Consider the following 22,315-nt stretch of genomic DNA (forward strand, 5'->3'; position numbering starts at 1 on the left):
ATGGAGCCCCTTGGGCCTGATTTCCCAAGGCAGGGAAGTCCTGTGGGCGGCTTCGCTCCTGATGCGCTTGGTCTTTCTTCCCCAACAGTGAGCGTGGTAGACGTTTGTGGCCAGACCCTCCAAGGGGACGGGATGGTGTTGACTTCCCACCGAGATTCCCGCCGTTACTACTTTGTGGCCACAGGCACTGACTGTGAGCTCACCCTGCAGGCCGCCTCCCCTCAAGACCAGGTGCAGTTCCAGTTCCGCTTCTTCCTGGTGTACAGCATGTGGCCGGAGCTGCCCAGCACTCCGCTCAGTGCCCACAAAGAGCCCCTCCCCCCAGGACCCCCAAAGGCCAGAAGGGAGCAAGAGACTTCAGAGCCTTGTGCCGCAGGTTCCTACGTGCAACTGTACGACGGCAGGGACCGCACTGCCCAGCCGTTGGGAACCCCGCTTTGCGGCAAGAACATCCCCAGGCCTGTCCTGTCCACTGGCAGCTTCCTGACCTTGCGGCTTGTGACCCGTGGCCAGCAACCCCGTGTGGACTTTGTGGGTGACTTCACGTCCCTCCGAACCGGTAAGCCGGGAGCAATGAGGGTCGAGCCGAGCTGGGTCTGTTGGGGCTGCCCTACTTCATTCCCACGTTGCCGTTGCAGGGTTAAACGCCTCTGCCTGCAGCAGAGAACGGTACTTTCCCTGCCGCAACGGCAAGTGCATCCCCTGCAGCTTGGTGTGTGACCGCAGCAATGTCGACAACTGCGGGGATGGCACAGACCAAGCCGGCCAGCCCCCGGCCTGCTGCAAAGGTCAGTGTGACGACAGGGGGAAAGTGAGACCGAGAGCCCCTTTCTGATCACCGGATTCCCAGAAGGGATTTAGTTGCTTGTTCAGAGCTCCACGTTGCCAGAATTTGGAGCTGCTGGATGCACAGGGCAAATCCAACTTTAGGTGTTGAGGGAGGGAAGGAGCCAGGGGGGAGCTGCAAAGCAGCAGGGCAGTGGGGCTGGGGGAGGCCGGCTGTATAGAGCACACCCCTGAGGCAACACTCGCTAAGGGAAGGGGTGCTGGAGAATGAGGGGAAGGGAGGTGGGTGTGCGCTCTCCCTGGATATGAAAGCTCCCACCCTGCCACACATTTTGTTAGTCTTTAAGCTGCTACTGGACTCTTCCTCTTTCCTCCCTGGATATGGTCTCGCTTTCGCCCATCCCTCACCCCAGGCTCTCCCGCACATCCAGACCCTCTGCCGGTCCAGGCCTCCGCCATGGTCAGTGCTCTGCCAAGGCGGGTGACCCGTGCAGGACTCCAGGAGAGCCTGCTGCCGCCTGCAGGTGCTGCCGCCTGGGACAAAGCAGGTAAACGTCTCCTGGGCAGACTCAACAGTGGGGGGCAAGACTGGTTCAGACCAGCTGCCCTCACTCACTGGCATCCTCCTTCTCCTTCCCCTGCAGACAAGCACCGGACCTTCTTTGCCCCGCTGGCTGCTGCCGTCGGAGCAGCTCTCCTGTACTGGTGCTGCTGGAACCCCGGCTTCTTCCTTTGGAGAGTCGGCGCTTGCCGGTTCCTGCCTGGTTGCAACGCTGCCTGTGCTGCCTGCCATCTTTTCATGCAGAGCTGTGCCCACAGGAAGCCCATCCAAGTGACCCCGGAGGCTGGCGCCCAATTGCCGGTGTGACCTTGGCCCTTGCTTGCAGAATGTGGCCCAGGGGATGGGGTTAAGCAACTGGCCGGCCAGTGGAACTGGCTACTCTGTAGCCACCCATGAGGGCAGGAAAATGCCACACCAGGCCCTGGCTCCCGGGCCTCTCCCTCCCTCCAGGCCCTGAGGCAAGGAAGCAGCTTACAGTGTGGTGCAGCGATGAGTGTGCTGGACACAGGCGCAGCCACCAAGCTTTGCCAGGGGACCGTGGAACAGCCACACCTGCCTCCCATGGTCGGGCTGAGGTTTGAGCAGGGCAGGGAGAGCCATGGCTGCTGCTCCCTATAGCCTATTAAGAAGCGAGACCTCTTACTTGAGGGACAGAGGGTGGGGGCTTTCTGCAGGGGGGCAGGACCAGCTTCAAAGTGCGGGCATTTGAGATGCCAGGGCGTGATCAGTAGGGTTGCGAACCTCCCGGTAATAGCTGGAGATCTCCAGCCTATAGAGATCAGATCACCTGGAGAAAATGGCAGCTTTGGCAATGGGATTGTGGCATTGAAGTCCCACCCCAAACTCCTCCCGCTGGTGGCAGAGGGACCCGGCAACACTAATGATCAGCCGCAGGCCGCAGAATCCCTCCTTGACACCAGCAGTGTTAGATTATCACTCTCCCCCCTCCTTCCCCACAAACGGAAAGTTGGTCTCTGGCAAGAGATAGCCGCGGAGTTTTTTGCTCAGCCTGCTCCCAGCTGTGCCATGGAGCCTCTGGCTCGGCAGCACCCCCACCCCACCCCAGCATTTCTCTCCCACCCTCCCCATCTTCTGTGTTCACCCCTTCTCCGAGGGCCAGCTGGTGTACCACCGTCTCAGCTGAGGGCTGTCCAGAACGCGAGCCGCACATTCACCAGTCTCATGGGGTTCAGCACCATTTATTTAAGAAAGAAAAAAGAACAAACGTGGGCAGCAAAGACAGGAATGCGTTCCAGGACGACCTGAGTGTGGCCGGGTCTCCCAGACAGTGTTCTGATTCTTGGAGAAGGTGGGCAGGGCCGAGGAGTCGGGGCTGGCTGGAAAAGCACATCCCCCAGGCCAACGTAGGCCACATGGAGAACGGAACGCAGGTCTGCTTGTGGCCACCAGCAGGCGTGAGAACAAAACCCAAGGCGCTCAGAGAGGGCCGGGTGGGTCATTTTGGTCAAAGCCTGTGCTCTGCTCCGGTTTGCCTCCCTCGGTTACTGCAAGATCTCAGGGGGCCCCTGTGGCAGAAACCCCGGGGTTCTCAGTTGTGAAGGGCTCCTTCCACCTCTTTATCACCGCACAGAGAGCTCCCCTCCCTGGAGGGGGACCTCTACCCATTAGCTCACATCAGAGAGAGCAGGCAGGAGCAGCAGCGGCGGTGGGGAGGCCCCCCCGCTTCCAGCTCCCACCTAAGCAGCTGACCCAGCGCCCTGCCCCATCCCATCCGAGCCCACCAAAGGGAAGGTGCCGGCCGCTGATAAGGGGGCACCGGCCCCGTGGCCAGCCAGGTCCGAGTCCCCTGCCTAAGCCTTCCAAAGCTGGGGGATCCTGTGGGGCAGGCTGTAATGAGGGGTCTGTTCACGTCAAAGTGACAGGCGGGCCCCATACAGAGCAGGGCACCAAAGCAATCTGAGGGCCGTGGTTCGGTGGGGAAAGGAAGGCCTCTGACATGTGGCCTTTGGACACAGCCATGAGGCCCTCCCCAGTGGGTGGGGCTCATGGGGTGAAGCCCAGGGCAATCCCACACGCAGTGCATGACTTGCTTGGCCTTCTCTGTGTCACTGAAGGAATGCCCAGGGAGGAGGGCTGTCTGTCTCCCAGCCCTTATCTGCACTCCCAGGTCATGTGGGGCAGGGGAGGGACGTTGTGACAAACACAGAAAGCTCCAGAGCTGGCCCCCAAGCGGAGACGCTGCAGGAGTGCTGGGGGGGGGTAACAGGCGTCACTCCATTTCCCCACCGCTTTCAGCAAGCCTGGCCTGACTTGACAAGATGGCAGATGCTGCAGAGAATCAGGAATGAGAGCTCTTTCCTTTCCCAGGGGGCAGAAGCATCCCTTCTCCGTAGAGAAGGGGGAAATCTTTGGTCGCGACCCGCCTGGCCCAGCCCAGCAGCTGAAGCGGAGAAGCCCTGGGGCCCCAGGCCCCAAGGGGAGGCTGCACCTGCCCCCCGCCGTGAGTCCTCTGAGCTGGCCTCTCCGGTAGTCCCAGAGGCGCATGAGCAGCCGCCGTCCTGGTTCTTCGCCCACCAGCGCAGCTCTGTTCCTTGGCGTCCGCTGCTGGGCTGTCTCTGTCCTGGGGGGGGGGGGGGAGGCCCGGCTGGCCGGTTGGTCTGTCACTTACACAAACACAAACCAACTCCCCCACACACACTTTTTGGTAGCAGCAAAGCACCGTTTTTGTTTCTTAAAAAAATCATAATAAAATAATAATAATAATAACAACAACGAGAGGTGTCTCTGGATTGGCCTGATGACAAGAAAACAGCGAGGAGTGCGGAAGAGGCTGGCCTGGCCTATGAGGGGCATTCCTGGATGTTCAGGCTGGCCTCGGAGTGGTGCTGCAGGTCCACCGGGGGCGGGGGGTGCTCGCCCGGCCTCTCGTTCAGCAGCACCACGTTCTTAACACACCCTGTGAGTCCTGAGATGTACTTGCCTGTGGTCAAGGTTTGGATATCAGGTGCTCCTCCTGGGGTGGGGGTAAGAAGGAGAAGGAACCGCCGGTCAGAATGTAGCACCAAGGGATCTGCTCTCCCTCTCCCCGGAATCAGGCCAGGTGTCGCAGCCGGAGGGTCCTCGAGGCTTCAGGAGCAGGGCCCTGCCCCAAGGCCAGGCCTCCTGGCATCAGCACTTAGCAGCCCTCCCTCCTTGGAGCTATTTTCGGGAATGACCTCGGGAGCCTTCAGCTGAAAGGGCTTTGGGAAATCCCCAAGTGGCTGCCAGTTTTCACGTCTGGGCCAGGCAGGTCAACAGGCGCCGCCACCCTCATGCCCACATCTGCCGTGGTGTTTGTAGTCCACGGAGCCCTGGTGGGGCTGTGACCCGCTTTATCAGCCAGTCCAGATTTCTTGAGACAAAACAGGGCTTACCTATGTAAACTCGACCTTTAGCATTCACCATGACGTTCTTGCCAGGAGACTCCCCGGATACCATTTCCTCACCGTCAACCTGAAGGAAGCCTCGTCTCCCTTCCCTGAAGGAGGAACAGAAAGATCCAACAACTGAAATTTGGTGAGAGAATAAGCAATGGGGGGAGAGACATTTGGGTCCAGCAAGAGGAGAGACCCGGAGGGCAATTGGGTGGGGTAGAACTGCCTCCCTGGCTCGCACGGAGCTCTCCTTCCCGCCTGCATCATTTCTCCGCCTCTGCCTTTCTCTTGCGAACTGCTGGATGGCCAGACCGCGACTCCCACCCTCGCCTCTGCCACTCTGCTCACCGAATGGCCGTCACCTTGTGCCACTCGCCGTCATCCACGGGGTCTTCGGACAGGATGTTGGCTTCCCCACTGCCGAGCTGAAAGCTACGGAAGACAGGTGGTCAGGCTCCGGGAACAGACAGTTCTGTGGTCAAATGCAACACGAGAGAAGGGTGGCCGAAGGGGAAAGCGGCACCTCACTCACCTGAACACCAGGTGTCCCTCTTTCAGCCCAAGGCTGATGAAGTCCTTCGCCTTCCCGCTTTGCCCTTCCTCCTACAGCAGAGACCAAAGCATGGGATGAGGGCTGCCCCAGGCAGCTATCTACCCCTGGCTCTTGATGGCCACGCTCCAACAGCCTGAGTTCCAACTGCCCCCCCCCCAGCTCATGCATCACTCACCCTGAGCAACTCACCCTGAGTTCTTCCAGGCCCTAGCATAGGAAGGCTATCCCCCCCACATGCCCCTCCCCCGCCATGTGCTTAAGCATGCTTTTCACAGCAAATACCTCATTAGCAACATGCGGCTCAAGACCTGCCTCCCTGGTTGCCTGGAGGGAGAGAGAGAGAGACCTGGCCAGTGCCACGCAGGGGAAGTGCAACCGTTAGCGAAGCGCATGCCTGGCAGCCAGAACACACCCTGGCTGGGGACAGGAGAAGCAGCAGTGGCCACAGGGGCTAGCCGGTGGGTGGCGTGCAAAGCCCTGCGGGGCCAAGCGAAGCTGGCTGCAGCCCAGTCTGTTGAAGGCAGGCACAGGCAATGGGAAGGAGGGGTCCCACCTCTTGCAGCAAGCAGCCATGCGACAGGCAGGTGCTTCCCATTGTTTCTCAAGCGGGGCTATCCCATGCAGTGGACTTCCTTGCCAGTACGGCAAACGCTGCCTCCTCTCTCCTGTGCTCCACACCAGCAGTTGCTGCCCCCCAGCACCACTGGAGCAGAGCTTCCCTTCAGTCCAGCTGCTGCAGCCAAGATGGTGCTGCTGGGGTGGGGAGGGGCTCAACACAAGCCACTCCACTTCTGTTGCTGTCACAAAGGGCCCCACCTGCCTGGTCTCTCCAAGACTCAACTCCCCCCACCCCTGCCAGGCTGGTTCACCAGCTCCAACAGCTCTTCACCCCCTTCTACCACTTCAGAGGGCACCCCCTTCCACCCTGCAGGTGCGTCCGACTGCCTTCAGGATTTCAAGGGCCAGTCTCACTCACCACACCCTGCCAGAGGAGCAGCCCACTTGGAGAGTTGGTGCGCACTTCCATCTCTATCGTCTCTGGGGAGTCGGGGAGGCTGAAAAATAAGAGACCCAGAGGTGGAGGCTCTCCTCACAAGCCCCGCTGGGAGATGGGGGAGGAGGCTTCTCCTGCCTGGGGCAGCTGCAGTGTAACTGTTCCACATCCAGAAGCGGAGGAGGTCCCTCTGGCCCCCTCGAAACCAAGAGCCATGCTGCCTCCCCTCTCCCTCCGGTGTTGCTGGCGCCATTCTTCGAGTGCCACGCAGGGTGAGTCTTGTGTGCCCCCACTCACCTCCTGGGGAAGGCATGCCGTGGTAGTGCCACGTAGCTGCTATCATGGAAGTAGGCACCATACTGTCCTGGGGCATCTGGGGGAGGGAAAATCAGAGCTGCAAAATGTTCCCAGCCCACAGCAGCCCAAGGGAAGGGGGCACCGGAAGTCTTATTGGATTGGGGAGGGGGGTGCTGGGGAAGCCAAACCAACCTCGGGGTTGGCCACAGGCACTGGAAGGGTGTGTGTGTAAATGTTGCCCTGCCAGTAGATGCGCTAGCTCCAGCAGCTCCAGCCCAGAGAAAGGGGGCGCCCCCATGCCTCCCTGCCAGAGGATCAGGACCACAACGCCCTCTCAGAACATGACAGGAAGGCTGGCGGATCCCTCAACATACCGTTTCCCCCGCTGCCTTCCAGTGTCCACTCGACATTCAGCTGGTGCTGCGTTGCATCTGTGTGCCAAAAGATGGACAGGAGTGTTATGGAACCTCTTGAGAGACACGGGGGTGGGGGGGAGACTTCTACCAGTCAGGGCGGCAAAGCCCCATTTGTAAAAGAGTGTTTGCCCCAAGAGACCCCTCTTCCCGGCCCCTGCTCCAGCCAGCCTGTGACTCACCAAGTTCACAGTATGAGCCCAGGAATCCCGGGGGGCACACACACGTTGCATCCTCGCATGTGCCCCCATTGAGGCAGGGATGTGGGAGCCGGCAATGGACCTCCGACTCTTCACAGCGCTCCCCTGCAGAAAGAGGACCACACAAACACACTGCCCTAAAGACATACCACAAAGGGTCTGCGGTGAACTTGCACGAGCCATGCACAGGTGGCCCCTTGGCCAGGCTCTGAAGGGACAGGGAGAGACACCGAAGCACCGGCCTCAAGGGATTATCTCTATCCCCCCCTCACTTGCGCACGTGCAACCCCGCACACTGCTCCCTCCCTGCCTCCCAGGCTGCTCACCCTTGTAGCCCTCCCGGCACAGGCACTGGAATTCGTACTCGCCAGTGGGCAGGCATTTGCCCCCATGCTGGCACGGTCTGCGGTCGCAGGGGGAGCTGTCATAGCACTGGGAGATGCTGCGGCTCTCCAGGAAGCTGTATGAGATGTCCACCTTCTTCCCATTGATTGAAACCTGCAGGGGGAAGGGTGTGAATCAGCCACAGCTGCCCACTTCCTTTGGGGAAGCAGACTTTTGGAGAGTCCACTCGGGGCTCCCCGTCCGTCTCCAAGCCGTCTGCCATGGCCCTCTGGCTGCTCAGCCCTGCCAGACCACAACCCCCTTTGGGAGTCCAGGCCCAAGCCAACCCAGCCCTCCCCTCTCTCCCCGCTGCCCTGAGACTGACCTCCCCGATGCAGCCGTAGAAGTGGCTGCTGATGTTGGCAGCTGCCGGCAGCTGGATAGTATCATCCACGCCACCCAGGTACATGGGTGTGCGCAGGTTCAGGCCCTGGCTTTTGCCAGGCGAGGACCTTTTCACGGGCCTCTCCTCATCCACCTGCAGGGAGCCATCTTTGTTTAAGCGCTCCGCCGTGATCTTGTGCCACTGGCCCAGCTCGAGGGGCTTTGCGCTCCGGAGAAGGGCGGTGCCTGCAAGCGGAATGGAGCGAGGGCTGGGAACGGGCCTTCCTTTGGCCAGTGTTTCATTTCCAAACAGGAAGGCATTTCTTTGGGCAGTGAGCCCACTGGAGGATGGCAGGAGAAACCCCACCCCCACACCTGGTACTCCTGCACAGAGAGACAATGACTGCTGCTTGTGGCAGGCCTTCAGGGAGGGGTGAACTCTGCAGAGGAGATCTTTTACCTGACCCCAGCTCATAGCGGAACTCCATGTGCCGGTCGGCCATGCTGAGTGAGACAAAGTCTGCCACTGGGGCTCCGTTGCCCCCGCTGAAGAAGATGAGGCCACCAGAGGAGAGGGGCTTGATCTCGATGTCCACACGCAGCTCGTAGTGGATGTTGGTAAGGGGCGGGTAGGAAACAAAGGCCTCCCCCCCGTGGAAGTATGGCGTGGTCACCGTGGCGCCTGTGGCACAGAGCAGGGGGTGGGGTCAGCCAGGCCGCCACCCTGCCACTTCCCCCCCTGAGCCCGGCCCTCTGCCCACACTCGCCTGCCATGCACTTCTCCCCGTGCCTGCCCAGGAGACACTGGCAGCTGTAGCCTCGGCCACCGGGCTTGTTAACACAGGTGGCATCTGGACCACAGGCTTCTGTCAGGGGAGAGACAGAGAGAGAGTCAAGTGGCACAGAGCCATGGCACAAGGGCACCCAAGAGCTTTCTGGTTCATCATGGATCTCTGAGGGGCTTGGCACAAATCTAGCCTGCACCTGGGAAACCAAGTTGGGAAAGGCGGGTGAGGGAAGCGTCCTCCTGCTAAGTCAGACCAGGCCTCTGTGTATCCCAGCCGTCTGCTCCAACTGGCAGCAGCTCCTGCAGGCAGAGAGAGCCCTGCTATGCAAGACCCTTTAACTGGGGGTGACACCAGGGATTCGGCCTACGACTTTCTGCATGTTGAACAGGCGCTCTCCTGCTGAACTACGCTACCCGGCTTATGCTGCCTGGGTTAAGTATTTGACTAGAGTCAGGTGTTTTCAGCCCGGCCACAAACCATTTTAAGCCAGTTCCATCCCCCCTCCCCCAAATCAGAAGGGGAGTGGCTGCTTGACATGTAGAAGCCACATATGCATGCCCAGTCCCTCTGGAAGAGCAGACACTCCCCCTTCCCCCTCCCCAGTGATTCAGCAGGGCACACGGTCCATCCACAACCGTTTCCCTGGAGCTTGCTAGCTGCCACTGGCGGCAGGCACCCTGACCCTGGCTCCACACCTTCACAGGAGGCACCAGCGCCTTACCTGGGTGACAGCGCAGGGCTTGGGAGTGCTCGCAGTTGCTGCCGACAAATCCCTCGGGACACTCGCACACATAACTGCTGCTCTCTGAGTCTCTGCAGACACCTCCGTTCTGGCCGAGGGAGGGAAGGGCAGGTGTGGGGGGGTGTTAAGGTCACAGCCACAGGACCCACTTGGGACCCTCACACCCCAAAGCCCAGAACCTCTGGGGGGGCAAGCAGTGTTGCCCTCTGCCACCCCTGCAGGCAGCTACCTGGCACGGCCGGTCCTGGCACGTGGGGCAGTTCGACACGCCGTGGGCTTGCAAGTCAAAGTCTTTGAAGATCACCTCCTTCCCCTGGATAAGGAGCTGTCGGACGCACCCTAAGAGGGAGCAAAGTGGGAGTGAGGGGCAGGCAGCAACTGCGAGGTCTATGGGTGTGTGTGTGGGAGGAGGGAGGGAATCGAAGCCATTGAGAAGGGGGGCGCGACAAAGCAGCAGCTGATTGGCAGAGCCACTGTGTGGGCCAGTCCCAAGAATATCGGCAACAGCCCCGAGCATTGGCAGGATGCTTTCAAGCGGCCAAACCACTTCGGACTTTTTTGTTGCAGTCCTCAAGAACCGCCTTGCAGAGTAGGCCCACATTATCAACCCCGTACTGAAGATGGCTGGGTGAGGCTCAGAGAGCGTGGCTCTTGAGCCCACCAAGCGAGTTCACGGCAGAGGTGAGAAGGGGCACCAGGAACCTTCTCTGTTCCTCCGCCCTGTGCCGTGCTTAGCCTGCAAGCTCCCGGGGTGGAATCACACAGGTCATCTCCACAAGGTCAGGCAACGAGGGCTCTGAGGGGGGTGAAGGGCGACAAATTCCACCCGCCGTGTCTTTTCCTAACGCAAGACGGCAAGGAGGAAGGTGACCTCTGCCATCTCCACAGAAGGTCTCAAGGAAGGCACAGGTACCCCTCGGCCACTTTACTTCCTGGGACAAGCCTGGCAGCTGCCCAAGCCACCACCCCCCGGCTCTGCCACTGACCACACGTGCATGATGGTCACCGTGCTCCTCTCACCAATGAAGCCGCTGCTGAGGCCAGTCTTGGAGACGGCAGCGTAGTTGGGATATCCGCCCAAGTACAGCCCCTCGTTTAGGTCCAGACCTTGGAATTTGCCCTGGGGAGACACAAAAGGGCGGCATGCAAACCCAGCAGAGTGGGCTGCCCCATGGCTCCCTCTTGCCCCTTTCCATTTGCTAGGGGGCTGTGCTGATTGGCACGGGGCTCAGTGTCAGTGGGAGGAGCTTCCCTGATGGGTCTACTTGCTCTTGGAAACTGCAGCACTTCCTTCAGCCAGCTGCAACCTCAGGGCCAGGGATTCTGACTACACAAGGCTGCGTGTTTGGTTTGAGCGTCTCTTCTGTCTTGGGATGGGGTGCAGAGATTGCTTGGTGCTGGATGGCTGCTGAAGGGAGATGCCAGCGGATCTCCCACTTCCCTTGGCAGCAGAAGGGGGGACAAACCACAGAGAGGGGCCCTAAGCAACGTCCCTTTTGGAGGAGAACGCCGGCGAGGTACCCTTAGCCAACCAGCCTAGCAGTTCCTGCAGGCACACCCAGCCCTGAGAAGCCCCTATGCCTCTTGCCAGCTCTGCCCGAGGACTAGAGCTCCTCTCTACTGAGAAGGGATGCTTCCAGGGTCTCTCCCTGAAGGTGATGCTGGCAGAGCTGCTCACCTGAGATGTGCCGTTCACAGGGGGGTGATGGTCCAGCACCAGGGAGCCCTGGGTGAGATTGCGGTAGAGTCGGATTGTATGGAACTCTCCGAGCTTGATGATGGAGGGGTGGCGAATGGTGGCCATGCCGGAACCAGCATCAAACCTGTAATTCCAGACAGCTCAAAGGAGCAGAAGCACCAGCAGCTCCCCCCTCTTCCCTGGCAAGCTCTGGCACTCTGAAAAGTCCCGGTGGGTTTCTAAGGCACCATCACCAGAACAAGGTAATCCCCCCCAGCTGCCACAATCCACAACTCTAATCAGAACAAACTGGTTATGAATGACTGCCAAAAGCAACTGGGAGTTTCAAGGCCGGGGAACGACTGTCTGCGTCCCTGAGAAGCATTCTAGGGACTGGGGTGATGCCATATTGCAGCTCTCCAAAGAGCCAGAGGCTGCTCGTGGGCCAGGTGGCCATGAAGCCCTTGGCGCTGAGGGAAAGGCCTGCTCATTTACTGGCACCTCACCCCCCACGCACGCACACATTTAGCAGGGAGGGGCCGTGGCTCAGTGGCAGAGCATCTGCTTGGCATGCAGAAGGTCCCAGGTTCAATCCCCGGCATCTCCAGTTAAAGGGACTAGGCAAGTAGGTGATGCAAAAGACCTCTCTGCCTGAGACCTACTGGTCTGAGTAGACAATACTGACTTTGATGGACCAAGGGTCCAATTCAGTACAAGGCGGCTTCATGTGTTCATATGGGTGAGATGCCAGGCTCCAGAGGCACTGCTCTCGCCAGGCCAGGGAGCAGGTCTGTCCATGGACGCGGTGGGAGGGTGCCCCTGTATGCCACAGCATCTCACTTGGGGTTGCCAACCATCAGATGGGCAAACTAAACCAGCAACTGTTGTAGAAAACAATTGAATAAAATATGTATATATATTTCTTCTTTCAATAGTGTTATTCAAATATCATATACACTATGTACAATAAGTCTAGGTTAGCAAACTTAACCATAAGTTGCAAAGAACACAAAAATATAGGTACAATGTCCTTTTCAGTCTTTTTTTAGCTGTATAAAGTATCTTGTTGTTCAAGAGGTAAGATGGTCAGTTCTCCATTCAAACAGAAGTCCGATAGTCTTTCTGTTTCGGCTTAGCAAGAGCCTTCCTCAGCGACCACTAAACAAAAATAACAGCAATATATACAACACAATTTGGCATATAAATAACAGGAATCAAAATGTAGGAACCAGCAAGAGCAAGAAAAAGAAGATTATACTTACACGCGAGCTGTTAGTAACTAGCTTTTGTGTTGGCAATGTAGCCCTGAGTATGTAAAGTATTTAAAGGTTCTAGTCACATGGTACAAAGGGGTCATGTGAGGAGTATTTAGTCATAGAACCCTTTATTGTGAATAAATATTCCTGATTATAGATAACATGCTAAGTCTAACGATGAATTGAGTCCTTTAGGATGTAAGGAGTCAAACATATGTATATACTTTGACTCCTGACGTTTAAGTATCAGTTCAATGTCAGTTTTCTCATGTTTGTTTGTGTTAGTATAACGCCATAATACAAAAAAGGAAAGTTCCTCATCAGTATGGCTTTTTTCTAAAAAATGTGGAGTTAAGGGAGCCTCCAGGACACGATTCCTGACCCTGGATCTATGCTCACTGATCCGATATTTTATGGGTCTTTGGGTCTGTCCAATATACCAAAGAGGACATGCGCATCTGACCACATAGATCAGGTGTCGTGAGTCACAGTTATTAAAACTGTCAATTTAAAAAATGCGACCTGTTGTGGGATTTGTGATTTCCCGAACTGTCAGCATGTATTTACAACTCTGACAGGATCCACACTTGAAATTCCCTGTGGGTAAATTAGATGTTAATATGGGACGTGGTATTGTATTTACCAGAATGTCTCTGAAAGATCTTGTGCGTTTATACGCAATCCGTGGGGGTACTTCACAACCGGGTAAATGTTGAACCAGGTGCCAATGTTTGCGGATAATTTGACTAATTAGAAATGACATGGAAGTATATTGCATCACGCATGTAAGTCGCGTAGATTCCTGAGTAGTACAGTCTGTAGTTAATAGATCCCTAGGTTTACTCTTAGTCTGAAGCATAGCCTTTTGGATGACGTGTTTAGGATATCCCCGTTGTAGGAGATCTGTGTTCAAATTCTGTGCTGCTTGTAAAAAGTCAGACTGTTCAGTCGAATTACGTTTTAAACGGAGCAGTTGGCCATATGGGATATTGTCTTTTAAATGGGGTGGATGAAAAGAATCACAATGCAGTAAAGCATTCCTTGCCATCGGTTTTTTATAGGGGTGAACGCCTAATTGGCCGTCAAATTTTTTATAGACGGTCACATCTAGAAAAGAAATTTCTTCTAAGCTGCATTCCCCACTCAATTGAATATGTGGGTCTTGTTCATTAATCCATTGGTTAAATTGGGCAAAACTATGTGCATCCTGCATAGCCAAACAAACATCATCTATGTATCTAAAATAAAAGAACATCAAATTGCTGAAAGGGTTATTTGCCAGGATATACGCATGCTCAAATGCGACCATATAGATATTTGCTATCGAAGGCGCGCATGCGCCCCCCATGGCAACCCCATGTATCTGCAAATAAAATTCCTCATCATATACGAAGTAGTTCTTTTCCATGACAATATCCAGTAAGTTAAGTAGAAACTGGGTAGGTGGTTGTAAATTTGTACGTGAATCCAATAAGTTAGCAATTATAGCACGTACTGCGTCCGTGGGAACGTTTGTGTATAAAGCGTTAACATCTAGGGTGCAAAGCACCGCAGTCAGTGGTACAGTTAGTTGTTCTATACATGTAATGAAATGTTTAGCGTCTTTGACATATGCTGGAGTTTTTAAAGTAAACTCATGAAGGAAAAATTCTAAGTATTTAGCTAAGGGTTCTAGAACAGATGAAATGCTTGCTACGATGGGTCTACCCGGTGGTGGACGAGTCTGTTTATGGATTTTTGGGATAACATAAAACTTAGGTACTTTGGGATACTCATTATATATTCAGCAGTCGTTTTGGATATGTGGTCAGCAGCTAGTGCTTCATTAACCTCCGTCCGAATGATTAGTTGTACTTCCTCTGTAGGATCATGAGTCAAGCGTTTATAAAATTGCGTATTATTAAGTTGTCGTTTTATTTCATTGTGGTAATCTACTTGTGATAACACCACAATTGCTCCGCCCTTATCAGCGGGTTTAATCACTATGTCGGGTTGGGCTGCTAATTTAAATAATGTGTTCCATTCGTCCTTAGACATATTATTTCTCCTATGCATTTTCTTATGTACCCACCCCTCTATACTCTCCGTTACAAACAAAAATTGATGTTTTCAGGTTTGTTCGACTTTTGAAATTGAAAGAGAAATTTGTATTATGGCGTTATACTAACACAAACAAACATGAGAAAACTGACACTGAACTGATACTTAAATGTCAGGAGTCAAAGTATATACATATGTTTGACTCCTTACATCCTAAAGGACTCAATTCATCGTTAGACTTAGCATGTTATCTATAATCAGGAATATTTATTCACAATAAAGGGTTCTATGACTTTAAATACTCCTCACATGACCCCTTTGTACCATGTGACTAGAACCTTTAAATACTTTACATACTCAGGGCTACATTGCCAACACAAAAGCTAGTTACTAACAGCTCGCGTGTAAGTATAATCTTCTTTTTCTTGCTCTTGCTGGTTCCTACATTTTGATTCCTGTTATTTATATGCCAAATTGTGTTGTATATATTGCTGTTATTTTTGTTTAGTGGTCGCTGAGGAAGGCTCTTGCTAAGCCGAAACAGAAAGACTACCGGACTTCTGTTTGAATGGAGAACTGACCATCTTACCTCTTGAACGACAAGATACTTTATACAGCTAAAAAAAGACTGAAAAGGACATTGTACCTATATTTTTGTGTTCTTTGCAACTTATGGTTAAGTTTGCTAACCTAGACTTATTGTACATAGTGTATATATTTGAATAACACTATTGAAAGAAGAAATATATATACATATTTTATTCAATTGTTTTCTACAACAGTTGCTGGTTTAGTTTGCTCAATTAACTTTACAGCACGCTAACGTTTGTTTGCTATAACCATGAGGTGGGGGCTGGAGTTCCCCTGGAATTACAGCTGACCTCCAGACTACAGAGACCAGTTTCCCTGGGAAAAAAAGCCACTGGGGAGGATGGATTACATTACATTTATTGTTACCGCCATTGGCCAGCACAATTATACGCAAGCTGACGTCCCTCCCCTCCCCAAACTCTGCCCTCCCTAGGCACCCCCCCCCCATCTCCAGGACTTGCCCAAGCTGGAGGAGGCCAGCCAATCTCACCTGAGCTCTGGACGGCCCCCCACCAGGCCAAAGGACACAAAGTCGGTGCCCGTGTTTTTCTTCTGGCCGTTGTACACCAGCATCCCTGCAAAGGCACAGGAGAGAGGTCAGCAAGCTCTTGGCACGTGCCAACTCCCAGCCAGGGCACCGGCCGATTTTCAGCCAAGCTAGTTCACAGCAACCAAGGCCTGAGAGAGAGGAGGGCACCGCTGCAGGCTCAGCTCCATGCAGAGGTCAGGGTCCAGAGGGGGGGGGAATTCCTCACAGAGAGCTCCTGCTGTGCCCTTCATCATCCAAAGCAGGAGGTGCGCCAACTGGGGACATGGCACAGCGGGGCCCACTCATCATTCCTACTGTGCTCGAGTGCATTTTCTGGCCAGGCTGCAGCTCACGCCCCACCCCATGGGCACAAGAGCTGGCACCACAGGGCAATAGGGGAACCCAGGATCTCGCCGGGCACCTCGTACCCAGCCTTGCCAAGGCAGGAGGAAACGACATCCCTTGGACGGGAGCTGCCCATGGGGAGGTTAAGCTTGGCCAAAATCCACTACTAACAGTTAGGCAAACTGGGGGGTGGGGGCGGGGGGCAGCTTCTGAGCTTTGGCTGCGCCTGCTGCAGCTCCCCCCAGAACGGGGTTAGTTTGTGAAGGACTGCCTGGGGAGCAGGACACACTCGGCTCACACACACACACGCAAGGCTCCGCTGCCGAAAGGGTTAACAGAGGCACGTCGGACTGGCTGGGAAGGAAGTGGCAGCCAGCCCAGCGGAGGGAACTTACCTGAGTAAAGCATGAGAGCTGGATTGGTGGGGAGGGGCAGGAGAGACCCCCAGAGGGGAAGGGGGGACAACAGAGACAGGACAGAAAGAGGCGGAGGGGGGAGTAAGAAGGAAGACAGAGTGTTGAGTGACAGACATCCAAAGAAAGGACTCTGAGAAAGGTAGTTTACAGAATCGGGGCCCTCTGACTCGTGAGGAAACCCGGCGCACCTTCCCCTCAGCTGCCCAGCACCTCTTCTTACCGTCAGGAGTGTCCGGCCGGAAGGTGATCTCAATGGCGAATGTCTTATAGGCATCTTTCATGGTCGGCAGGACGAGGTAGGACTGTGGATTCTGGGTAAAATATGGCACTACCCGCTCTGCAATCAAAGCAAGGGGGCTGAGGGCGGGATTAGACACCAGATACACCACCAGGGTCCTTGGCCCTTCACACACACACCCCTCTGGAGAAGGTAAAGCCGGCTTCCCACCCATCTCTAGAGAACCGTCCCACGGCACAGTCTCAGGCATAGCGCGACTCCACCCGAGAAGACTCAGCCCGGTAATCTCCATCCTCAGCTCCAGGGGAGGCCTTCAGCAGAAGCCCCCACAGCCCCTGGAGATCAGCAGCTGCCACACGTCTGCTTCCCAGGGGGATGAAGAGGGTCGGTTCCAGGGGCCCCATGCAGCCGCAGCACTCTCACCTCGCACTTTCAGCATGGAGAAAGCAGTCACTTTCCCTTGTCGGTTGGATGCTGTACAGACATAGACGCCCGTGTCTTCTAGCCGGGCTGCCGGGATGGTCAGGATGTTTCCCTCTGTATGGACATCCTTGGGGAGGTTTCCTTCTAGCTGGAACAGAGCATGACACCAGGGCATTCCTCAGAGAGGCTGCCCTGCCCCGGCCAGCAGGCCGCCAGCGTTTCCCCCTTCAACTGACTATGCACGAAGCAGCCTCATGGACGGAGGCCTCTCGCTACAATCCCACAGCAGGCCGCGTTGGCTGCTGCTCTCCCCTCACAACCCGCCCCCCCCAAGCCCAGGAGGGTCCGTGTACTTTCCCAGTCTGCCTTCCCAGAGGCTGACCCCAGAGCTACCTTGGTCCATGAGACGTCAGGGACCGGGAAGCCGGAGGCTAGGCAGGGGAAGGCCACCTTGGAGCCGGCCGTGATTTCCTTCACCTCTGGCTGGGCGGCTATCTGGGGGACGGCTGGAGGGCAAAGAAGCATCGGCTTGTGAGTGGAGGGAGCGTCCGTCAAGGGAGGAGAGGCCTGGGCTCGGCAAGTCTGAACTTACACTGGACGTGAAGGACGACGTGGGACTGGACCGTGCCAACATCGTTGGTGGCGCTGCAGCGATACTGCCCGGCGTCAGCTTGTTCCACCCGCTCAATCTTCACCGTGCCGCCGCTCACCAGCACCTCTGGCCGCATCTGGCTGCCCACCTTGCTCCAGGTGACATGCGGTTTGGGGTCCCCGAAGGCCAGGCACTCAAACTCCACCGCGTTGCCAGCGAGCACTGTCTGCACCGACGTCCGGATATTGATCATCACTTTGGGCAGTGCTGAGAACGGAAGGAGAAGCCATGAGTTTAGGGGGCAGGACTGGCTCCCCCAGGGTGGCCAAAGGGAGGATCTTTCCCATGTGTGGTGGAGGTGCGGCTTCTGCTCAGGACAAGGCAGTTGGGTTGGCTGATCAAGGGTGGGAAGTCCTCCCCTGGTGAGACCCCCACCGTCTAGGCCTGGCTGCTGTTCTTGGGGTGACCCTTTCAGAGTCCACTGAATAGACAGGGGCCAGATTTATTCCAGAGCTTTACAGCCTGCCGTTTCAGTTGGGATTCCACTTCTAGGAGGCTGTGGTTTTAGGGCGGATGGAGAAGTATGCTCCACCCTGCAAATCATGTTGATATTTCCAAGGTTGGGACTCCGCTCTCTTTATGAACCAGCGCCCAGCTGCAAGAAGAGAGCTGTCAAAAAGGAAAGGTGCCAGCGGACGAGTCATCCCATCCCAACCCCTGAGCACTTCAAAGCTCAGGCATGCAAACGCCCATGGCCCAAGCGGAACCCAAGCTTCACCCCCGAGCACCTCATTTGAATGTCTTCCTGGGCAGTTCCATGGAACACAGCCTGGGAAAGAGGGCAACTGAGCCAGCTGAATGGATGCATCTGAGCAGGACCCCCCCAGAAGGCCTGGGAGTTCCAGCCAGGACCACCTGCTCTGCAGCCCGGCTCTCCTCGACCCTTCTGCATGCCCAGCCCCACTTACCCTGGACAATCAGCCTGGCCCTGCCCTCAGCCTGGCCCTGGGGGCTGCTGACCCGGCAGATGTACATGCCTTGGCACCCCCGGTCCAGCTTCTCAATCCTGCAGCAAAACAACAAAGACCTGGTGGGCCCCAGGGAGCCAGGCTGCTCCACTCCCCTCTGCCCTCCCAATGTTTGCCATGCCTACTGTGCCTGGCAGGTCCCCCACCCCACTGGCATCTCTTCTCCCTGCAAAGGCTCACAGAAGAGGGATCCTCTCTGCTCTGCTCTCCATCAGGAGACAGCCTGCAAGGAGGCCCACGAGCAGGAGGGAACGGTATTCTCTGGTTTTCCCCCTCCGTCCAGTCCTCCCCACCACGCCAAATCCCCTGCTGTGGAATCCCCCCCAGCCCCTCCCTACCGAAGCACTCCGTTCCTGATGCTGTGGTGGGGGGGCAGCTCTGCATCCTCTTTAAACCACTCGATCCGTGCCTGGGGGTCTCCGGCAGCTGAGCACGTGAACTCCACCACGCCACCCGGAGGCTTCGTCTCACTCTGGGGTGAGATCTGGACCGAGGGGGGGCCTACAACTGGGCCTGAACAGGGAGGGACAATAGACTGAGCCTTCCCAGCCTTTGAGAGCCAGTGTGGTGTAGGGGTTAGAGTGTTGGACTAGGATCTGGGAGACCCAGGTTTGAATCCCCGCTCTTCCATGGAAGCTGGCTGGGTGACCTTGCACCAGTTACATACTGGTCTCAGGTATCTGAAAAAGCGAGCTGTGGCTCACGAAAGCTCACACCCTGCCAGAAATTTTGTTAGTCTTTGAGGTGCTACTGGACTCTTGCTCTTTTCTAGTCACATACTGTCAGCCTAACCTACCGCACAGGGTTGTTGTGAGGATACAATAAAAGAGGGGAGAAAGATGTAAGCTGGTTTCCCATTGTAGAGAAAGGCAGGGTATAAATGAAGCAAATAAATAAATAACTATAATCGGTGCAAGGTAGCATCCAGGAGGGCCAGGGCGGGGTCTCCTCTGGGTTGGCACCACAGCTCCGGAAACAGCTTTCCTGGTAGTCTCTTCAGGCTACCTGATGACTCGCCTTTAACTATTCTGCATCTTTCAAATTTTCCCCCCATTTCTGAACTATTCCATTTTAATTGACACAATTGTAATTTTTAAATTGTGAATCCTCCTAAGGCCTCTCACCCGTTTTATTAAACAATTAAAAAATGAGGGAAAATTTCCCACCCCCCATGACAGGCAAAAGATGAGTAGGGGCACCACAGGAGCATCCCTCAAAAGACTGAGCATGCGCTGCCTCCCCAACGCCAAGAGGAGGTTTGTGACCCCAGCTGCGGGTCTGTTCAGAATGTTCTGCCTCTGCTGGCCCACCTACCCACCCATTTTATCCTCTCTAGTACATTTTTAGCCCACTTTTCCTCCAGAGTGTTCAAGGCAGCATGTTCAGCACTCTATAACCCCTGCACTACACTGGCTTCAGCCTGGAGGCGCAGCATCCGCTTCCCCTCTCCCGTGCCTTCAGCTCCGCTCACCTTGCACCCAGACCTGCGCCAGAGCCTCAGCGGAGCCCACCCGATTGCTGACCAGGCAGCGGTAGGTTCCCGAATCCTGGGGCGTGGCAGGACTGATGTGCAGAACAGCCTCGTGCACCGCAGCATGGCCAGGGAGGCTGCTGTTCACCTTGGACCACTCGTAGCGCAGCGGCGGGGTGCCGTGGGCCAGGCACTGGAACTGCACCACTTCGCCTGCCCGCACAGACGCCACATCTGGCAGGCTGGTGGCATACGGTGGTGCTGGGGACAGAGAGGAGAGAGGTCAGCTGGGGCTGTGCACTGTGGGCTCAGCAGCAGTCCGAGGGAAAGAACTGAGGCCACCTGTAAGGGAACTTGCTCCAGCCAGCAGCTCAGCAGCTTCACACACAGAAGGAGCTCAGGTGGTCCCGAGGACTGTGGATGCCAAGAAAGGCCTTTCCCTGCCTCGGATGCTGGAGGGCGACGGCCACGCAGAGGGAGCCAGGCTGAGCAGGTGACCCCAGCAGTCTGGCTCGCGAGGAGGTAGCAGCTGACTTTCCTGCATACTTAGCCTGCAAGTCTTGCTCTGAGCAAGGGGTGGGCTTCCTGGCCCTTTGCAGTCCAGAACACGTGGACCACCCCAATGCCTTACTGTGCACATGCAGCAGAAGCCCCCTCCCTATTTCCATCCACACCACACGGGCATCCCTTCCTGCTCCAGTTGCACCTCTCTTCCTCCCCAGCCTCAGCCATGGCCTGCCTGCCCATCCCCCACTCACACTCCACGTCCAGCATAACGGAGGCCTCCGTGAACCCGGCGGTGTTGCTGGCATTGCAAATGTACTGCCCGGAATCCTGCTGAGCCACCCGGGGGATGATGAGGGTGTTGTTCACCACCTGGTGCTGCCAGGGCAGGGGAGCCCTCAGCTTGGACCACTGGATGGTAGGAACGGGGTGCCCTGGCAGAAAGAGGACACAGCGGGTTGGGGGCCAGACCCCAACACCAGGCCGAGGCCAAGAGCTCAGAGCAGCCCCTCTGGAGGGGTCCCGCCACAGCCCTGAACAAGGGAGTAGCTCTCTGTGGCAGGCTGACACGCCCGTGTCATGCCACGTCCTCCCCCCGCCTCCCCCTCCCCACACACCTGTTGCAGAGCAGCGGAGCCTAGCAGTCTGTCCAGTGACCACTGTCAGGGAGGGGCTCACGCTGACCTCAGGTGCCCCAGGTCTCCCGTGGACACTCTCCACGCTCACTTCCACCTGAGCCTCCGCCATCCCGAGGGCATTCTGAGCCAGGCACACGTAAGTCCCGGCGTCCCCCAGCTGCGCAGATGAGACCTGTGGGGCAGGGAGGGTGGGAGTAAAGTTATGCAGTAGGGTGGCCACTGGCTGTAGGAGAGCAGGGCCAGGCACCAGGCACATACCCTGGTGGGGGGGGGGAGAGAGTGGTTGCGTCCTGGGGGATTGGAAGCACCCAGCAGTGGAATTGGCTCTGCTGCAAGGGATAACCCCTCTATCCTGTTAGAAGCTGCAAGTGAAGGACTCAGTGGAGGGCACCCAGTGCAGCCCCCCTTGCTGAAGCCGAACAGAGCCGGGTCTGGTCGGTGCCTGGACGAGAGACCCTCCCTAACACCCCCTCCATCTTCCTGGGAATCCCACCACAAATACCACAGTGGAGGAAAAGAGAGATATCCGCATGTGGAGGAACACCTTCCTCCCTGGAGTTCACATTTATATTCCAGTGGTTGGGACTGCGCTCAGCACTGTCTCAGTACTGAGGCCTGGCAGCACATTCATAGCTGTTACAGAAGGAAAGGAGCCAGGGGTGAATCATCCACCCCCCCACCCTCAACACAAAGCACTCCAGTGCTCAGAGATGCAGAGGGGTCTGGCTGGAGTGATCCAGAAGATCCCCCTCTGCCAGAGAGTCCCCTGAAAGACAGAGGCAGGCAAAGTCAGAAAGCCAGAGGGTGTTTCTTCTTCTTGGGACTGACCCCAGAGGAAGATGGACTCCAAAAGGGGAGTTATAAGTTCTCAGGACACCCACAGCACGGCTTAGAGCTTCTGCCGCCACCCCCTGCATGCAACATGTCCCTGACCCACCTTCAAAAGTGTTCGGCTCTCCAGAGGCACCGGCTTCTGATTGTCCAACTTGTGCCGGACGCCCAGCTTGCTCCAGCGCACCAGCGGGCGAGGCTCCCCTGTGCCCTGGCAGTCCACACTGAAGGGTTTCCCCACCTTCACCTGGATGGGGCCCTTGGGCACCACCGAGACGGTAGGCTGTCCTGGGAGGAGAGGAGAGGATTTCTTCCATG

At 56.3% G+C, this 22,315-nt stretch overlaps 2 protein-coding genes across 2 annotated transcripts in view; one reads left to right on the forward strand and one right to left on the reverse strand.

The window, feature by feature from the left end:
* LDLRAD2 (low density lipoprotein receptor class A domain containing 2) lies at positions 1–1,654 on the forward strand. Its single transcript, XM_056865602.1, has 4 exons — positions 1–559; positions 639–788; positions 1,218–1,334; positions 1,431–1,654. Exons 1-4 carry the CDS (start codon positions 1–3, stop codon positions 1,652–1,654), a joined length of 1,050 nt encoding a protein of 349 aa, XP_056721580.1.
* A 2,470-nt stretch (positions 1,655–4,124) lies between these two features.
* HSPG2 (heparan sulfate proteoglycan 2) overlaps positions 4,125–22,315 on the reverse strand; it is a 68,492-nt gene continuing 50,301 nt past the window's right edge. Inside the window, exons 67-93 of the mRNA XM_056865468.1 lie at positions 22,104–22,285; positions 21,146–21,338; positions 20,783–20,962; positions 20,025–20,285; positions 18,892–19,066; positions 18,494–18,591; positions 17,526–17,792; positions 17,327–17,439; positions 16,934–17,081; positions 16,493–16,609; positions 15,473–15,557; positions 11,096–11,240; positions 10,438–10,537; positions 9,647–9,756; positions 9,397–9,505; positions 8,655–8,753; positions 8,348–8,569; positions 7,889–8,133; positions 7,506–7,677; positions 7,162–7,284; positions 6,941–6,997; positions 6,567–6,642; positions 6,252–6,330; positions 5,255–5,322; positions 5,071–5,154; positions 4,723–4,826; positions 4,125–4,322 (exon numbers count right to left, since the gene is read on the reverse strand). Coding sequence (XP_056721446.1) covers positions 4,150–4,322; positions 4,723–4,826; positions 5,071–5,154; positions 5,255–5,322; positions 6,252–6,330; positions 6,567–6,642; positions 6,941–6,997; positions 7,162–7,284; positions 7,506–7,677; positions 7,889–8,133; positions 8,348–8,569; positions 8,655–8,753; positions 9,397–9,505; positions 9,647–9,756; positions 10,438–10,537; positions 11,096–11,240; positions 15,473–15,557; positions 16,493–16,609; positions 16,934–17,081; positions 17,327–17,439; positions 17,526–17,792; positions 18,494–18,591; positions 18,892–19,066; positions 20,025–20,285; positions 20,783–20,962; positions 21,146–21,338; positions 22,104–22,285 — 3,785 coding nt within the window. The 3' untranslated portion in view covers positions 4,125–4,149. The remainder of the gene's footprint in view (positions 4,323–4,722; positions 4,827–5,070; positions 5,155–5,254; positions 5,323–6,251; positions 6,331–6,566; positions 6,643–6,940; positions 6,998–7,161; positions 7,285–7,505; positions 7,678–7,888; positions 8,134–8,347; positions 8,570–8,654; positions 8,754–9,396; positions 9,506–9,646; positions 9,757–10,437; positions 10,538–11,095; positions 11,241–15,472; positions 15,558–16,492; positions 16,610–16,933; positions 17,082–17,326; positions 17,440–17,525; positions 17,793–18,493; positions 18,592–18,891; positions 19,067–20,024; positions 20,286–20,782; positions 20,963–21,145; positions 21,339–22,103; positions 22,286–22,315) is intronic.

This window comes from Euleptes europaea, chromosome 19 (assembly GCF_029931775.1).
Source record: "Euleptes europaea isolate rEulEur1 chromosome 19, rEulEur1.hap1, whole genome shotgun sequence".
Taxonomy (NCBI): Eukaryota; Metazoa; Chordata; class Lepidosauria; order Squamata; family Sphaerodactylidae; genus Euleptes; species Euleptes europaea.